Below are 12,601 nucleotides of genomic sequence, written 5' to 3' on the forward strand. Positions count from 1 at the left end.
AAAGGGCAGGGAATGGAACTAGCTAAATTGCTCTTGCATAGGCTGACGTGCAGAATCAAATCCTTTTGTTCTAATATATTATGGGGGGGGGTTGATGAAGAGATGGGAAAAACTTGGTGTGGGGTGATGAAGAGATGGGAAAAACGGAGTGGCTGCAAGTATTAAACAAAATTATACCTCAAAGGGGGAAAATCTGCTATCCAATGTGAACATTAACATTCCATCATCCACTTTACCAGGAACAGTGACCTTAATTCTAAATATTCATTGAAACTAATATTTTCAGTTATAAAGTGATCAGGGAGGTGCATTTTATTGAATTTTATAAAACATTCATTCCTGTTAAGCTAAAAAGGAGAATTGGAAAATTGCCCAAAGGTCCAAATGAACACTGGAATAATGTGGTACACTAATATATGCTGACTAGTATTCTCATTGTAACAAGTACATTGTGCCTTGGTGATATTTAACACTCATTTACAACTTATTCATTCAAAAATCTGGACTCGGCTTTCAGCTGCCTCTCAAATTCGTTCTCCCAGGTTTCTCATTCAATTCCCCCACCCCTCTCTCAGCCTCTTGTTCCTCCTTTTACTCATTCCCTCACCCCCTTTACAAACAACAATACCCTCTCACCCTCTTAAACCAAATTTAAGCCATTTAGCACCTGCCAGTTGAAGATCAATAACTAGTGTGGTAACAAACAGTGTCACTCCTGTTTTGCTCCTTTATCAGGTTGCTGCCTGGCTTGTTCTTGAAGAGGCACGAGTGTGCAGCTCTCCCCTGCTCTATATTCTGGTGCATTCACCCTTAAATCAATTAATTTATGCGCAATTGGATATGTTGGGTTAGTTGGATCATATTGGAAAGAAGGTTTCCTGATTTACTTTGGCTAGTCACATTTTTTATATCCATATTTCTCAATGCTAAACAAAGCATTCAGAGAGCTGCACTTCAACCACAGAAGCTCAAATGGCTTAGATGCTGGAATGGCTGATCAAACATGAATGTGCAATTTTCATACCAAAGTTTTGTGGAAACATGTAAATTGACTGTCAATCTGGCCCGAACCAAAGAAAGAATCTGCCCCTTCATTAGGATCAGACATGAAATTGGGTGATGGTAGAACGGGGCAGTACCTTTTCCAGAGAGCATTCAGAGCAATCTATCAGTGAGCTGCTGACATATCAGTAACATTCTGTTGTGATTGCATGACTTTTAAAAAGGTGCTACTTTAATATGAGCTGTATTAACAGAAGGCCCAAGAACACAATCCTGAATATCCAGTTTGTTTAACAAGTTTGAGCCGGAGACACAGGTACATTACAATTAGTAATCCAGTGTGCTGCACAACGTAAGAGTAGAACACAAACTCCTGCCTGCTGTCTTTCTACATAACGCATATGATCTACCACATTACTTTGAGGAAGCAGCACCACAAATAGAAAACAAAGGCCATTCTCATGTACCTTGGGGGCTGAGTCCTCGCAGTGGGAAAGGGAAAGGAGAAATCAGTGATACAAATTACAACAATGTCTTCTCTAAAGACAATTTCTTTCTATTCAAACAGCATTTTTGATTTCATTGAATTATTGTATACCTGTCTTGATGAAAGAAAATGGCTTGAGGTTTATATAGTGAGGATTTTCCAAAAGGGTGATTATATTGACCTTGGGGAAAATAAAAGCTTAATCAAAAATAATTTTGTTGGAGTGAAATTGATTTGTCCTCTTCCACATGGGAAATGGTTATTCAGAGTACAGCTTTCTGCAGAAGCAGCAAGCAAGCATGAGCAATCTACCCACCTAAAGCCACAATTTAAGTACTGTCTGATCTGCATGCATACCTGACATCTGCACAGCTATTGTCCAGCTGTCTAATGCTCAGTGTACCATCCTCCTTGATATACAGGCCAGCACTAGATGGGTTGGCAAAAGTGGAGATAAATGGACCTAGAGACTGGAACGCAGCTTGGCGGACCTGGCAGGGTCAACAAAGTTTCAGTAAACGGATATCATTTTGTTAGTGCAGTCTTCAGATTTAGAAGCTGAAGTTTACAATTACATGCGTATGTTACGCGTCAAGTGTTACGCATATCTCGGAACCGCAAACCCAGCTAAATCAGTTTTGTTGCAGGGCCAAAATGGACTATGTAAAAATTCTTTGCAGGCTCACTTAACCGATCTACGACCACGTGAGGCTCTCCCAGAGTTCAAGTTTAGTGAAGGAATAAACACATACAGGATAAGGATCTTCTTCCAAATTGGCACCACTAAAAAGCACATGGACTCAACCCAATTAGTAAATTGTAACTGCTTGTACAAGAACCCAAAATCGCCCATTGATCTCCTTCAAACTGGATGCATGATATGGCAATAGCAGGTTATATGCAGCTTATAAAGCAAACATGCGATTTACGTTATATCAGAACACAAAGGCTCACTAGTTCTCAAGAGCTGCAGCAAGCTACCTTTTAAAATCTCTTTCTCAGCACTGCTCTCTAAAACCATATATATTTGTTTGCCCGCTGTGGTCCTTACCCATCTAGAAGGGTCACTGATGAGATTAATGAAAAGTGGGGAGAGTTTAGTCCTGCGGACCTCAGGAGAAACTGAGCAGGAAACCGCCATGAAGCATTCTGCGCACGCTTTCCGAATGCCCCAGACATTGTCTGAGCACAGCTGGAAGAACCTGGGGATCTGAAATCAAGTACAATTTTGTGAGAGACACTTAAAAGATTAGGGAACAGAGGCAGCTTAGAAACTGCTAGCCGATATTCTCAACAGAGCTGGAACGTTGAGATATTTTGTGGGCGAAAAGGACTAAAAGCAGAAAACTATTAACAGCTGAACCAGTCAACAATTCTAAACTTCAAAAGGTAACCAAATGATGAATTATCTCCATTCAATACACAAGCAAACATCTCTTCCATAGGGCTGGGGCTTTAAGAGCTCAAAGGCCACAAATTTAGAGTCTTATCGAGTTTGGCAGGGAAGTTCCAACATGCATCCGATACAATGTATTATTCTGAGGTGCAGCTACTTGTTTGGCAACTGTTGTGCACAGCAAGGTGTCACATTTGAATAATGAGCTGAATATTGATCTAGTCGTAGAGATGTACTGGGCTGAGGGGTGGCATCTGTTAATACTTCAGTGGCACAATGAAGTATCAGCCTCATAACATGCTTAAACCCTGGAATTGGGCTCAAACCCATAATTCTTACTCACATGCAAGAGTGCTATAGTGCTAATGAACCAAAATGATACTACATAAGCCCAGCCTGGATAAATGTTGTGCTTGCTTGTGTTGACTGGTAAAAGTGAGAGGAATGGAAGTAGTGATTCACACACTGGTGCCAGTGTGAAAAATGGAAGAAGTCATTCACGTACCAGGTACTTCTCAGTTGCTTCCTGGCCAACTGTATTACAGATATCTCCAAAATTCGTTGCACACACCTTAAAGGAGGTAGAAAAAAGGATTATATTGCCACATCAAGCTAAGAATTCAAAAATGGATAGTGTACACAAATACAATGTATTTAATAGATTCAATGCCACATTTAGTGGAGTTTGTCTTCCCAAAATATCACTAGAGGCCTTGTATGAACTCATGCAGTGACTGATTTACAGCATTCACTGTTCTGAGTTCAGGTCAAAGCATTCCCTTCCCAAAATGTGTTAACTTGTCTTTTCTTTTCTCAAATATTGACAAGCCTTCACTAAATTTCCAATTTATATCTCCAAAACACAATAAAGTGTTTTTTCAGGTCACTGGTTAAACCGAACAACAGATTAAGACCATGCCAAACTAGTGTGCCACTTAGTCCATCTGTGGAGGGAAATAGAGATATTATAATTCCATTTACCTTACGAACATGGAACAGCTTGCCATCACTGCACAGCTCACAGAATCGAAACAGGAGCAGACGCTCAGTTATTTCACCAGTCAAGATGGAGGCCATTTTACAAATTATCTAAAGTAAGAGAAAGGGTTATCAAAACAAGTATGAACATAAAGAACCACAGCACAAAACCAGTAGTGAACACATACACACTGAAAAAAACAGGCAGTAAATAATTCTGGATGCATAAATAGGGTATCCTCAAATTCATAATGCCAAATATAACAGTGAGTCTTTAAAGAGCCACAACTCAAACGCCAGTTAAGAATAACAAAAAAGAAAACGCTGGAAATACTCAAGCAAGTAAGGCAGCACGTGTGAAGAGAAACAAGGGTTAACGTTTCAGGTTGATGATCTTTAATAGAACTGAAAAGTTAAATCTGTTTTTCTCTCTCCACAAATGCTACCTGTTATGACATGTATTTCCAGCATTTTCTGTTTCTATTTCACATTTCCAGCAACTGCAGTATTTTGCTTTCAAATCCCAAATATCCAGTGATCTGTTCTGTAAGTTTACCTATACTTACCTCTAACTGGTATTTGTAAAACAAAAACATATCATTTTATATTTACCATCAATACTACCCAAGCAAATTAATTTTCAAGAGTTTCATTTACTTGACCAGGAAGACGCTGCAGTGCACCTTGTAAATGGTACACACTGCTGCCACTGTCCACTGTCTACCGGAGATGGAGGAATTGAATGTTTATAATGGTGGATGGGGTGCCAATCAAGAAGGCTACTTTGTCCTGGATGGTGTCAAGCTTCTTGATTATTGTTGGAGCTGCATTCATCCAGGTGAATGGAGAGTATGTCATCACACTCCTGACTTGTGCCTTGTAGACGGTGGACAGGCTTTGGGGGGCTTGCAGGTAAAGTTATTCGCTGCAGAATTCCCAGCCTCTAATCAGCTCCTGTAGCAGAATACCTATGTGGAAGGTCCAGTTCAGTTTGGGGTCAATGGTAAACCCCAGGATGTTGTCAGTGGGGAATTCATTGATGGTAATGATGTTGAATATCAAGGGGAGATGATTATAGTTTTTCTCTTGGAGATTGACTGGCATTTCTGTGGCACAAATGTTACTTGCCGCTTATCAGCATAAGCCTGGATGTTATCCAGGTCTTGCTGCATTTGGACATGGACTGCTTCAATGTCTGAAGAGTTGCAAATGGTACTGAACACTGTGCAATCACCAACAAACATCCCCACTTCTGGCCTTATGATGGAGGAAAAGTCATTGAAGAAGCAACTGAAGATGGTGGAAGAGGATGTTCATGGAGCCCCCTCTTCCAGCAAGTTGTTAAATTGCCCGCCACCATTCATGAGTGTACACGGCAGGGCAGCAGAGCTTTGATCTCCTCCATTGGTTGGATTGCTTTAATCTGTCTACAGCACACAGCTACTTGCTGCCAGGTTGATTGTTCATTTTTAGGTATGCCTAGTGGCACTCCTGGTATGCTATGCTGCTACATGTTACATTGAACCAGGGTTGGTCTCTTGGTTTGATGGTAATGATAGAATGAGCAACATGCCAGGCAATTACGTTACAGATTGCGATGGAATACAATCCTGCTGTTGCTGATGGTCTACAGAACCTCATGGACGCCCAGTTTTGAGTTGCTAGATCTGTTCTGAATCTATATCATTTAGCATAAGGGCAGTGCCACTCAACACCAAGGAATATGTCCTCAGTGTGAAGACGAGACTTTGTTTTCATAAGGTCGGTGTGACGATCACACCTACCAAAATTGTCAATACTGGTAGATTGGTGAGGAATGTCAAGCAGGTTTCTTTCTCATATAAAAGCAAAATACTGCGGATGCTGGAAATCTGAAACAAAAACAAAAATACCCGAAAAACTCAGCAGGTCTGACAGCATCTGCGGAGAGGAATACAGTTAACGTTTCAAGTCCGAATGACTCTTCATACTGTATTCCTCTCAGCAGATGCTGTCAGACCTGCTGAGTTTTTCCAGGTATTTTTGTTTTTGTTTCAGGTTTCTTTCTCATGTTGGTTTTCTCACCACCAACCACAAGCCCAGTCTGGCAGCTAGGTCCTTCAGGGCTCAGCCAGCTTGGATAGTAGTTGTGCTACTGATCCACACTCGATAATGGATAATGAAGACCCCAACTAGCATATGTTCTGTACTCTGACTTCCCATAGTGCTTCTTCCAAGTGGTGTTCCACATGGAGTAGTACTGATTCATCAGCTGAGGTGGGGTGGGGGGGGTTGGGGTAGGTGGTATGGAGCAGGTTTCCTTGCCGATGTTTGACCTGCCACCATGAGACTTCATGGGATCCGGAGTCAATGTTGAGAACTCTTAGAGCCACTCCCTCCCATTGGTATTCCATTTTGCTCCCACCTCTGGTGGGTCTGTCCTTATGTTGGGGCAGGACATAGCCAGATATGGTGATGGAGGTTTCTGGGGCAGTGGCTGTAAGGTCTGATTCAATGAATATGACTATGCCAGGCTGTTGCTCGACTAATCTGTAAGACAGCTCTCCCAATTTTTCCACAAGTTCCCAGATGTTAGTGTGGAGAACTTTGTAGGGCCGACTGAATTGGGCATGCCATTGTCATATCCAAAGCCTAATCGATGTCGCGTGATCCATCTTGTTTTATTTGTATTTGACTTTTCCTTGGCGGTTGGATGAAACTGCGTGGCTTGCTGGCCATTTCAGAGGGCAGTTAAGAGTCAACTACACTGTGCGGTAAGGGAGTCATAGAGCCAGACAGGGAAAGAATGGCAGATTTCCTTTTCTAAAGGATATACCGAACCAGATGGGTTTTTATGACAAACCAGCAATTTTATAGTCGTCATTACTGAGACTAGCTTTTTTATTTCAGGTTTGCTTTGGTAATTGAATTTAAACTCCTCTAGCTGACATGATGGAATTTGAACACATGTCTCCAGAGGATTAGTCCAGGTCTCTGCATTATTTATCCAGTAACATTATCACTGTGCTATAATTCTCACTTGTAATAGGGATTCTCTAGGAAGTGCAATGGCAATTAACAACACTGAAGCAGGGAGGCAATGACCCTCCCTGAGGGTCTCTACAGCTGTAATAATAGATGACTTAAAAATATTTTATTTGGTGAGAATTATCATTTCAGTCTATAATAAGGAATGAGAATTTTTTTGTAACAAAAAGCACTCCCCCTAAATTTTGCTCTACTTTAGTAGTATGCATTAGCAAAGGCCCACCTGATTTCTAACAGAGATGACCAGCTTTTGTAATTTAATTTATAAACACTATGGAAAAGGAATTCAGAGGATAACTAAATGATAGGTTATAAATCAGCATTTTTAAAAAGTTTCTAAATACTTAGTAAGCCCATATACATGAGAACGTTTGTTTCTAGGAAAATTTAAGATAAATTGTCACCTCCACAGCAAATAGCCCAACCGTTATAGAACTCACTCAATGAAATCAACGGGAAGGAAATCAGGCAAGACGATCCACGGCCACCTTGCTACCCAGGCAGGGAAGATGAAAATGACCTCCCTAACTCCCCACCCTGAGCCCAAGTTAGACCTAATTTCAAAAGGAAGGAAACAGCTAATGGGCACTAAACACATTCCAGTTCGAACAACGCAAGTATCAAGATGGCATTCCAGCTACTCACTGCCACAGCTTCGATCTTGTAGTCATCATCACTGTCAGGAGCTGTGAGATCCAGAAGAACTGGGCAGACCTTTACTTCCACGTCAGTCCTGTCAATCAGCTCTTGTTCCAGCAATACCAGCAGGGCCGCCTGACTTGTTTTTCTAACCTAAGAATGAGAAAGGAGCAAAAATGGGAAACGTTAAAATTTGAAGGAAAAATATTGTCCTACAGGATCCTGCTTCATAGTTGCTAACCAAGTACAGCTGGAACCACTTAACTGCCTATCAATTGTGGTTAACTGTGTGCAGGCAGAGGGCATTGATTGGGCTTTTACTTGAGTACACATAAAGTGGCACTAAAAATAATAATATAAAAAAAAAATAAAATAATATAAAGTGGCACTATGGTATGATTGAGTTAGGAGATATATATTTGTAATATCTCACTTTGTGAATAAATATAACCTGAGTAAAGACTGGCTTTGGTTTCATCCTTCACCAACTGGCCATCAGATGTATCTGCATTAGAAGACCTTGGTTTCCTATGGGTCTTCCACTCAAATATATTAATAATGCAATTTTCTATAACAGGTTGATCTGACAAGGCCCCATTACAGTTCCTATGGCTCAATCTCAATGGCCTGAATTTTGAGGACTGCAGCAAACAAACTGCAGCAAACAAACAACACTAGCTGTTTGTTACACCTTCTTCGGGCTTTGTAACAGCAACTTGCAAACATTAGAAAGTTATTTCAATACAGTGCCCTCTACAAGGAATCTTGGACCTAAGAGAATCATGGCCAATATTCTGCCTCAACTCCACTTTCCATCCCACTCCCCAGCCCCTTTGATTCCCTGATAAAACAAAAATCTATTTACCCCAGCCTTGAATATACTCAACGATGGAATATCCACAACTCTCTGGAATAGTCAACTGCATAGGTTCTCAACCCTTTGGTCTGTTTATCCCTACTCCCGGCTTCCTGTCCATTAGCTAATCCTCCATCCATGCTAATATATTAACTCCAACTTCATGAGCCCTCATTTTGCATATGAATCTTTTGTGGTACCTTATTGAATGTCTTTGGAAATGGAAGTATATCAAGCTTAAGGGCTCCCCTTTATCTACTCAACTAACTACATTCATAAAAATCTCTAATAAGTTTGTCAAACACCATTTCCCTTTCACAAAACCATAACGACTGTCTGATCATACTGTGATTTTCAAATGCATTGTTAAGGCTTTCTTAATAATAGATCCCAGCATTTTTCCAATGACTGATGTCTAGCTAACTGGTCTGTAGTTCCTTTACTTTCTCTTCCTTCCCCCCCTTTTTTGAACAGCAGCATCAAATTTGCTAATTTCCAAACCGCTGAGACCATTCCAGAATCTAGGAAATTTTGGAAAATCATAGCCTGTGCATCCAGTATCTCTGTAGCTATCTCATTTAGAACACAAGGACATAGGCCACCAGGTCCTGAGGATTTGCAGTTTTTCATCCTGTAAGTTTCTGTAATACACTTTCTCTGTAAGTTTCTGTAATACGCTTTCTCTGTAAGTTTCTGTAATACGCTTTCTCTGCTAATTATTATTACTTTTAAGTTTCTCTCTCTTCTCAGCCCTTTGGTTACCCTTGATTTCTGGTATATAATCTGTGCCTTAGACTGTGAAGACGGAAACAAAGGGCAGGATTTTCAAAGCAAGGTCAAGAAACCAACACAGATGAATTTAGGCTTCAACATCGCCTCCTGGCCTGCAACCAGCCAGAAGGCGAGCCCAGCGCATTGTGCTCCTCCAGGAGGTGGGTGCTGCAGGCCTGGCACTAGTGAAGAAGGCAAGCAGCCACCAAGTTGGGGGCTGCTGCTGCTTTGCCAAACAATGCAGGTAGCTCCTCTGGGGGCCGGTAGCTCCTCTGAGGGCCACTAGTGCCAACAGAGCTAGAAGGAGCCATGAAAGAAAAATGAAGGCCCAGTGTTCGCATGGCACAAGTAGGTCGCAGAAAAAACAAACAAAAAGCAAAGCTGGTTAAACTTTATTTGGCCCTGAGGCAAATTCGAAAGCTTGAAAATATAATTCTGCACTGGACAGGCCCTTTAACAACTGGGATAAAAGCAAAATACTGCGGATGCTGGAAATCTGAAACAAAAACAAACATTACAAGCCTCTTCTTTGATTCCAACATTATCCTCAACTTGAAACAAAAACAGAAAATGCTGGAAAAACTCAGCAGGTCTGACAGCATATGTGGAGAGGTACACAATTAACTTTTCGAGTCCGTATGACTCTTCATCAGAACAAAGTTCTGTTCAAACAGGCAAACTTCTGATGAAGAGATATACGGACTTGAAACGTTAACTGTATTCCTCTCCGCAGATGCTGTCAGAGCTGCTGAGTTTTTCCAGCTATTTTTGTTTTTGTTTCAGGCCCTTTAAAAAGCTCCTTAAGGAGCTTAAAAGGCCATTAACTGGTAGCAAGTGGGTTTCCCATTCCCTTCCCCCTGCTGGCCTTTGAAAATTGCAAATTGTCCCAGAAGCGTCAGGATGACCTCGGACAGCACCAGCTCCTTCCTGGCCCTCTGAAAATCTGGTCCAAAATATCCATTCAACATTCTTGCCATTCCCTACGCTAGTCTCTTGGAGGCAGAGACAGGAGAAATAAACAGTTACTTTAGCTACTCTCCTTTTCTTTTTATATCCTTGTAAAATCTTTAACAATCTATTTTTATATTCCAGGCTAGTTTACTTTAATCCTTTATATTTTTCCTCTATCACCAACTTTTTGGTCACCCTTTGCTGGTTTCTCAAACTCTCCCAATCCTCAGGCTTACTAATATTCTTCACAACATTACAAGCCTCTTCTTTGATTCCAACACTATCCTCAACTTGAAACAAAAACAGAAAATGCTGGAAAAACTCAGCAGGTCTAGCAGCATCTGTGGAGAGAAAGACAAGAGTTAACTCGAAACGTTAACTCTGTTTCTCCCTCGACAGATGCTGCTAGACCTGAGTTTTTCCAGCATTTTCTGTTTTTGTTCCAGATTTCCAGCATCTGCAGTATTTTTCTACTATCCTCAACTTCCCTAGTAAGCCACAGATAAATCTTTCTCATTGAGTTTTAATTTTTTAATGAATCATTTTTGTTGGACTTTTCTCTTCCATAAAAATGTTGAGTTGAAGCTTTCCTCGTGCAATCTAAAGCTAAAAATTTAAAAACTTTGGTATATCTTTGGTATACTTTGGTATAACTTTGGTATAACTTTGGTATAACTTTGGTATAACTTTGGTATAACTTTGGTTTTGCGTTGTTGAATCAATTCAGACTAACCATGTGACAGACTATCAACAAATTAATCAGATGATCAAAAAGCTATTGGCTGTCATTTAAATTTCTCTGCAACCAGTCACACTCACCAGGTCCAGTTCTCAGTCTAATCTTCTGGCAACCCCAGAATTGTTATGAAAGAGACACTGGGAAATAAAATAAGTCCTCTTGCTTCTGTTTAATTCCCGATTTGTAATTAATTGCCAGTCTATCAGAATGTTATTGGTCAGAGATATCAAGAGTGGGAGAAGCAGCTCTTACCAGTAACACTATTATTCACCCTAGACACATTAACTTCCAAATCACCTTGCGCATAAGGGCCCATGTGGGCTTATAGGAAGCAAGAGTTTGCCTGTGGAAACAGTCCCTTGTAGTAGGCAAAAAGCAAATTATTAGGAGTGCCCAGATACAAACAGTTGATGAATTTGTGCTGGATTACACAAACAGCACATTGAAATGTCAACCCAAAGTCAGGCACCATGAGCAGAATGTTGCTCAGCAATTTTAAAGTGCTGATGAACAACATTAGTAATAGTTGAGAAACACAGACCAGACACTCCCACTGAACTGCAGATTAATAATATTATTAGGCATTATTTTAACATTAACTTTTCGCTGTCGCTGGGTCAAAATCCTGGAACTCAAATTGTGGTGTTCAATGGCATTGGAACCTCGAGCAATGCATTTCAGTCACAGCTGTTCAGTTCTTTTGAGAAGGAAAAATATAAGAGATCTTTTAAAGTTGGACATGGTGTCCCACACCAATTATTATAGTGCTATGCCAAGCAAACCTTGTTCTCTTACCTGGTTATTGGGGTCAGTGAGGTATCTTACAACAATAGGTACCAGGTACTTGGAAAAAGCAGTTGGGAAAGACGGTCGGTTCTCCTGGAGGAACATGGCTAGATGTGGTACTTGCTCCATCAATTCAGCACGAACAGTGGGCTCTATGGGTGAAGTACAGTGAGATCAATCAATAACTCCACAGCTGCCAAATTACAACACTTCAGCTTGAAAATACAAAGGGTTAAGCTCCAAGGCCTCCACTTCTGTACTGAATTTTATAGTATCTAAATTAGTCCATTAAAGATATGAGGTTGGGGGAAATGAGAATTTTTTTCCACATTGTCATTCCTCTACCACACCATTCCCAACAAACTGTTCTTAACATTTGGCTGTGCCCCTGTTATGCTGCGAATTATTGAAAGCTCAGCAGCATTGTCATGAATTTGAATTTATGTAATTCTTCCTCCATCCTTACAAGTCAGCAACACGTAACTTGTAAAAGTGTAAGCCAGAAATATACTGCCTCGCTATAAAGTATTCAATACACTTCATTACTCTCAAGTTTATGATTGTTTGTATGGGGGATATTAAAAAGTCTTAATGAGAATATAATGCACAGAACAGATATATATTAATTTGTTTTTTTACAGGTTGGTACTGAAAAAGTTTCCACTATGAGATATTAAAATCTCCGAGGAACTGCAAGTCAGGTGTTGACAGTTTTATAGAGTGGGCCACCAGCAGCAGAATTGTATTCAACCACAATCTGTGGCCCAGCATATCCCCACTCTACCGTAATGATCAAGCTAGGGGATCAACCCTGGTTCAATGAAGAATGCAAGAGGACATGCCAAGCAGTAGAAGTAGCGCAGTGGTAGATAGAGCTAATTGATCACACAACCAATGGATCAGATCAAAGTTCTGCAATCCTGTCAAATCCAGCCATGAATGGTGGTGGACAACTCAATGGAGGAGGAA

The 12,601-nt window shown here is 40.7% G+C and overlaps 1 protein-coding gene across 5 annotated transcripts in view; it reads right to left on the bottom strand.

The window, feature by feature from the left end:
• Window positions 1-12,601, bottom strand: part of ppp4r1l (protein phosphatase 4, regulatory subunit 1-like) — an 83,336-nt gene that overhangs the window by 47,015 nt on the left and 23,720 nt on the right. For all 5 annotated transcript variants that reach the window (XM_041203967.1, XM_041203966.1, XM_041203968.1 and 2 more), the window contains 6 exons: window positions 11,642-11,784; window positions 7,536-7,682; window positions 3,867-3,974; window positions 3,391-3,456; window positions 2,541-2,699; window positions 1,847-1,980 (listed from right to left, as the gene is read on the bottom strand). In XM_041203967.1, coding sequence (XP_041059901.1) covers window positions 1,847-1,980; window positions 2,541-2,699; window positions 3,391-3,456; window positions 3,867-3,974; window positions 7,536-7,682; window positions 11,642-11,784 — 757 coding nt within the window. The remainder of the gene's footprint in view (window positions 1-1,846; window positions 1,981-2,540; window positions 2,700-3,390; window positions 3,457-3,866; window positions 3,975-7,535; window positions 7,683-11,641; window positions 11,785-12,601) is intronic.

The sequence above is a fragment of the Carcharodon carcharias genome, chromosome 14 (assembly GCF_017639515.1).
Source record: "Carcharodon carcharias isolate sCarCar2 chromosome 14, sCarCar2.pri, whole genome shotgun sequence".
In the NCBI taxonomy this organism is placed as follows: domain Eukaryota; kingdom Metazoa; phylum Chordata; class Chondrichthyes; order Lamniformes; family Lamnidae; genus Carcharodon; species Carcharodon carcharias.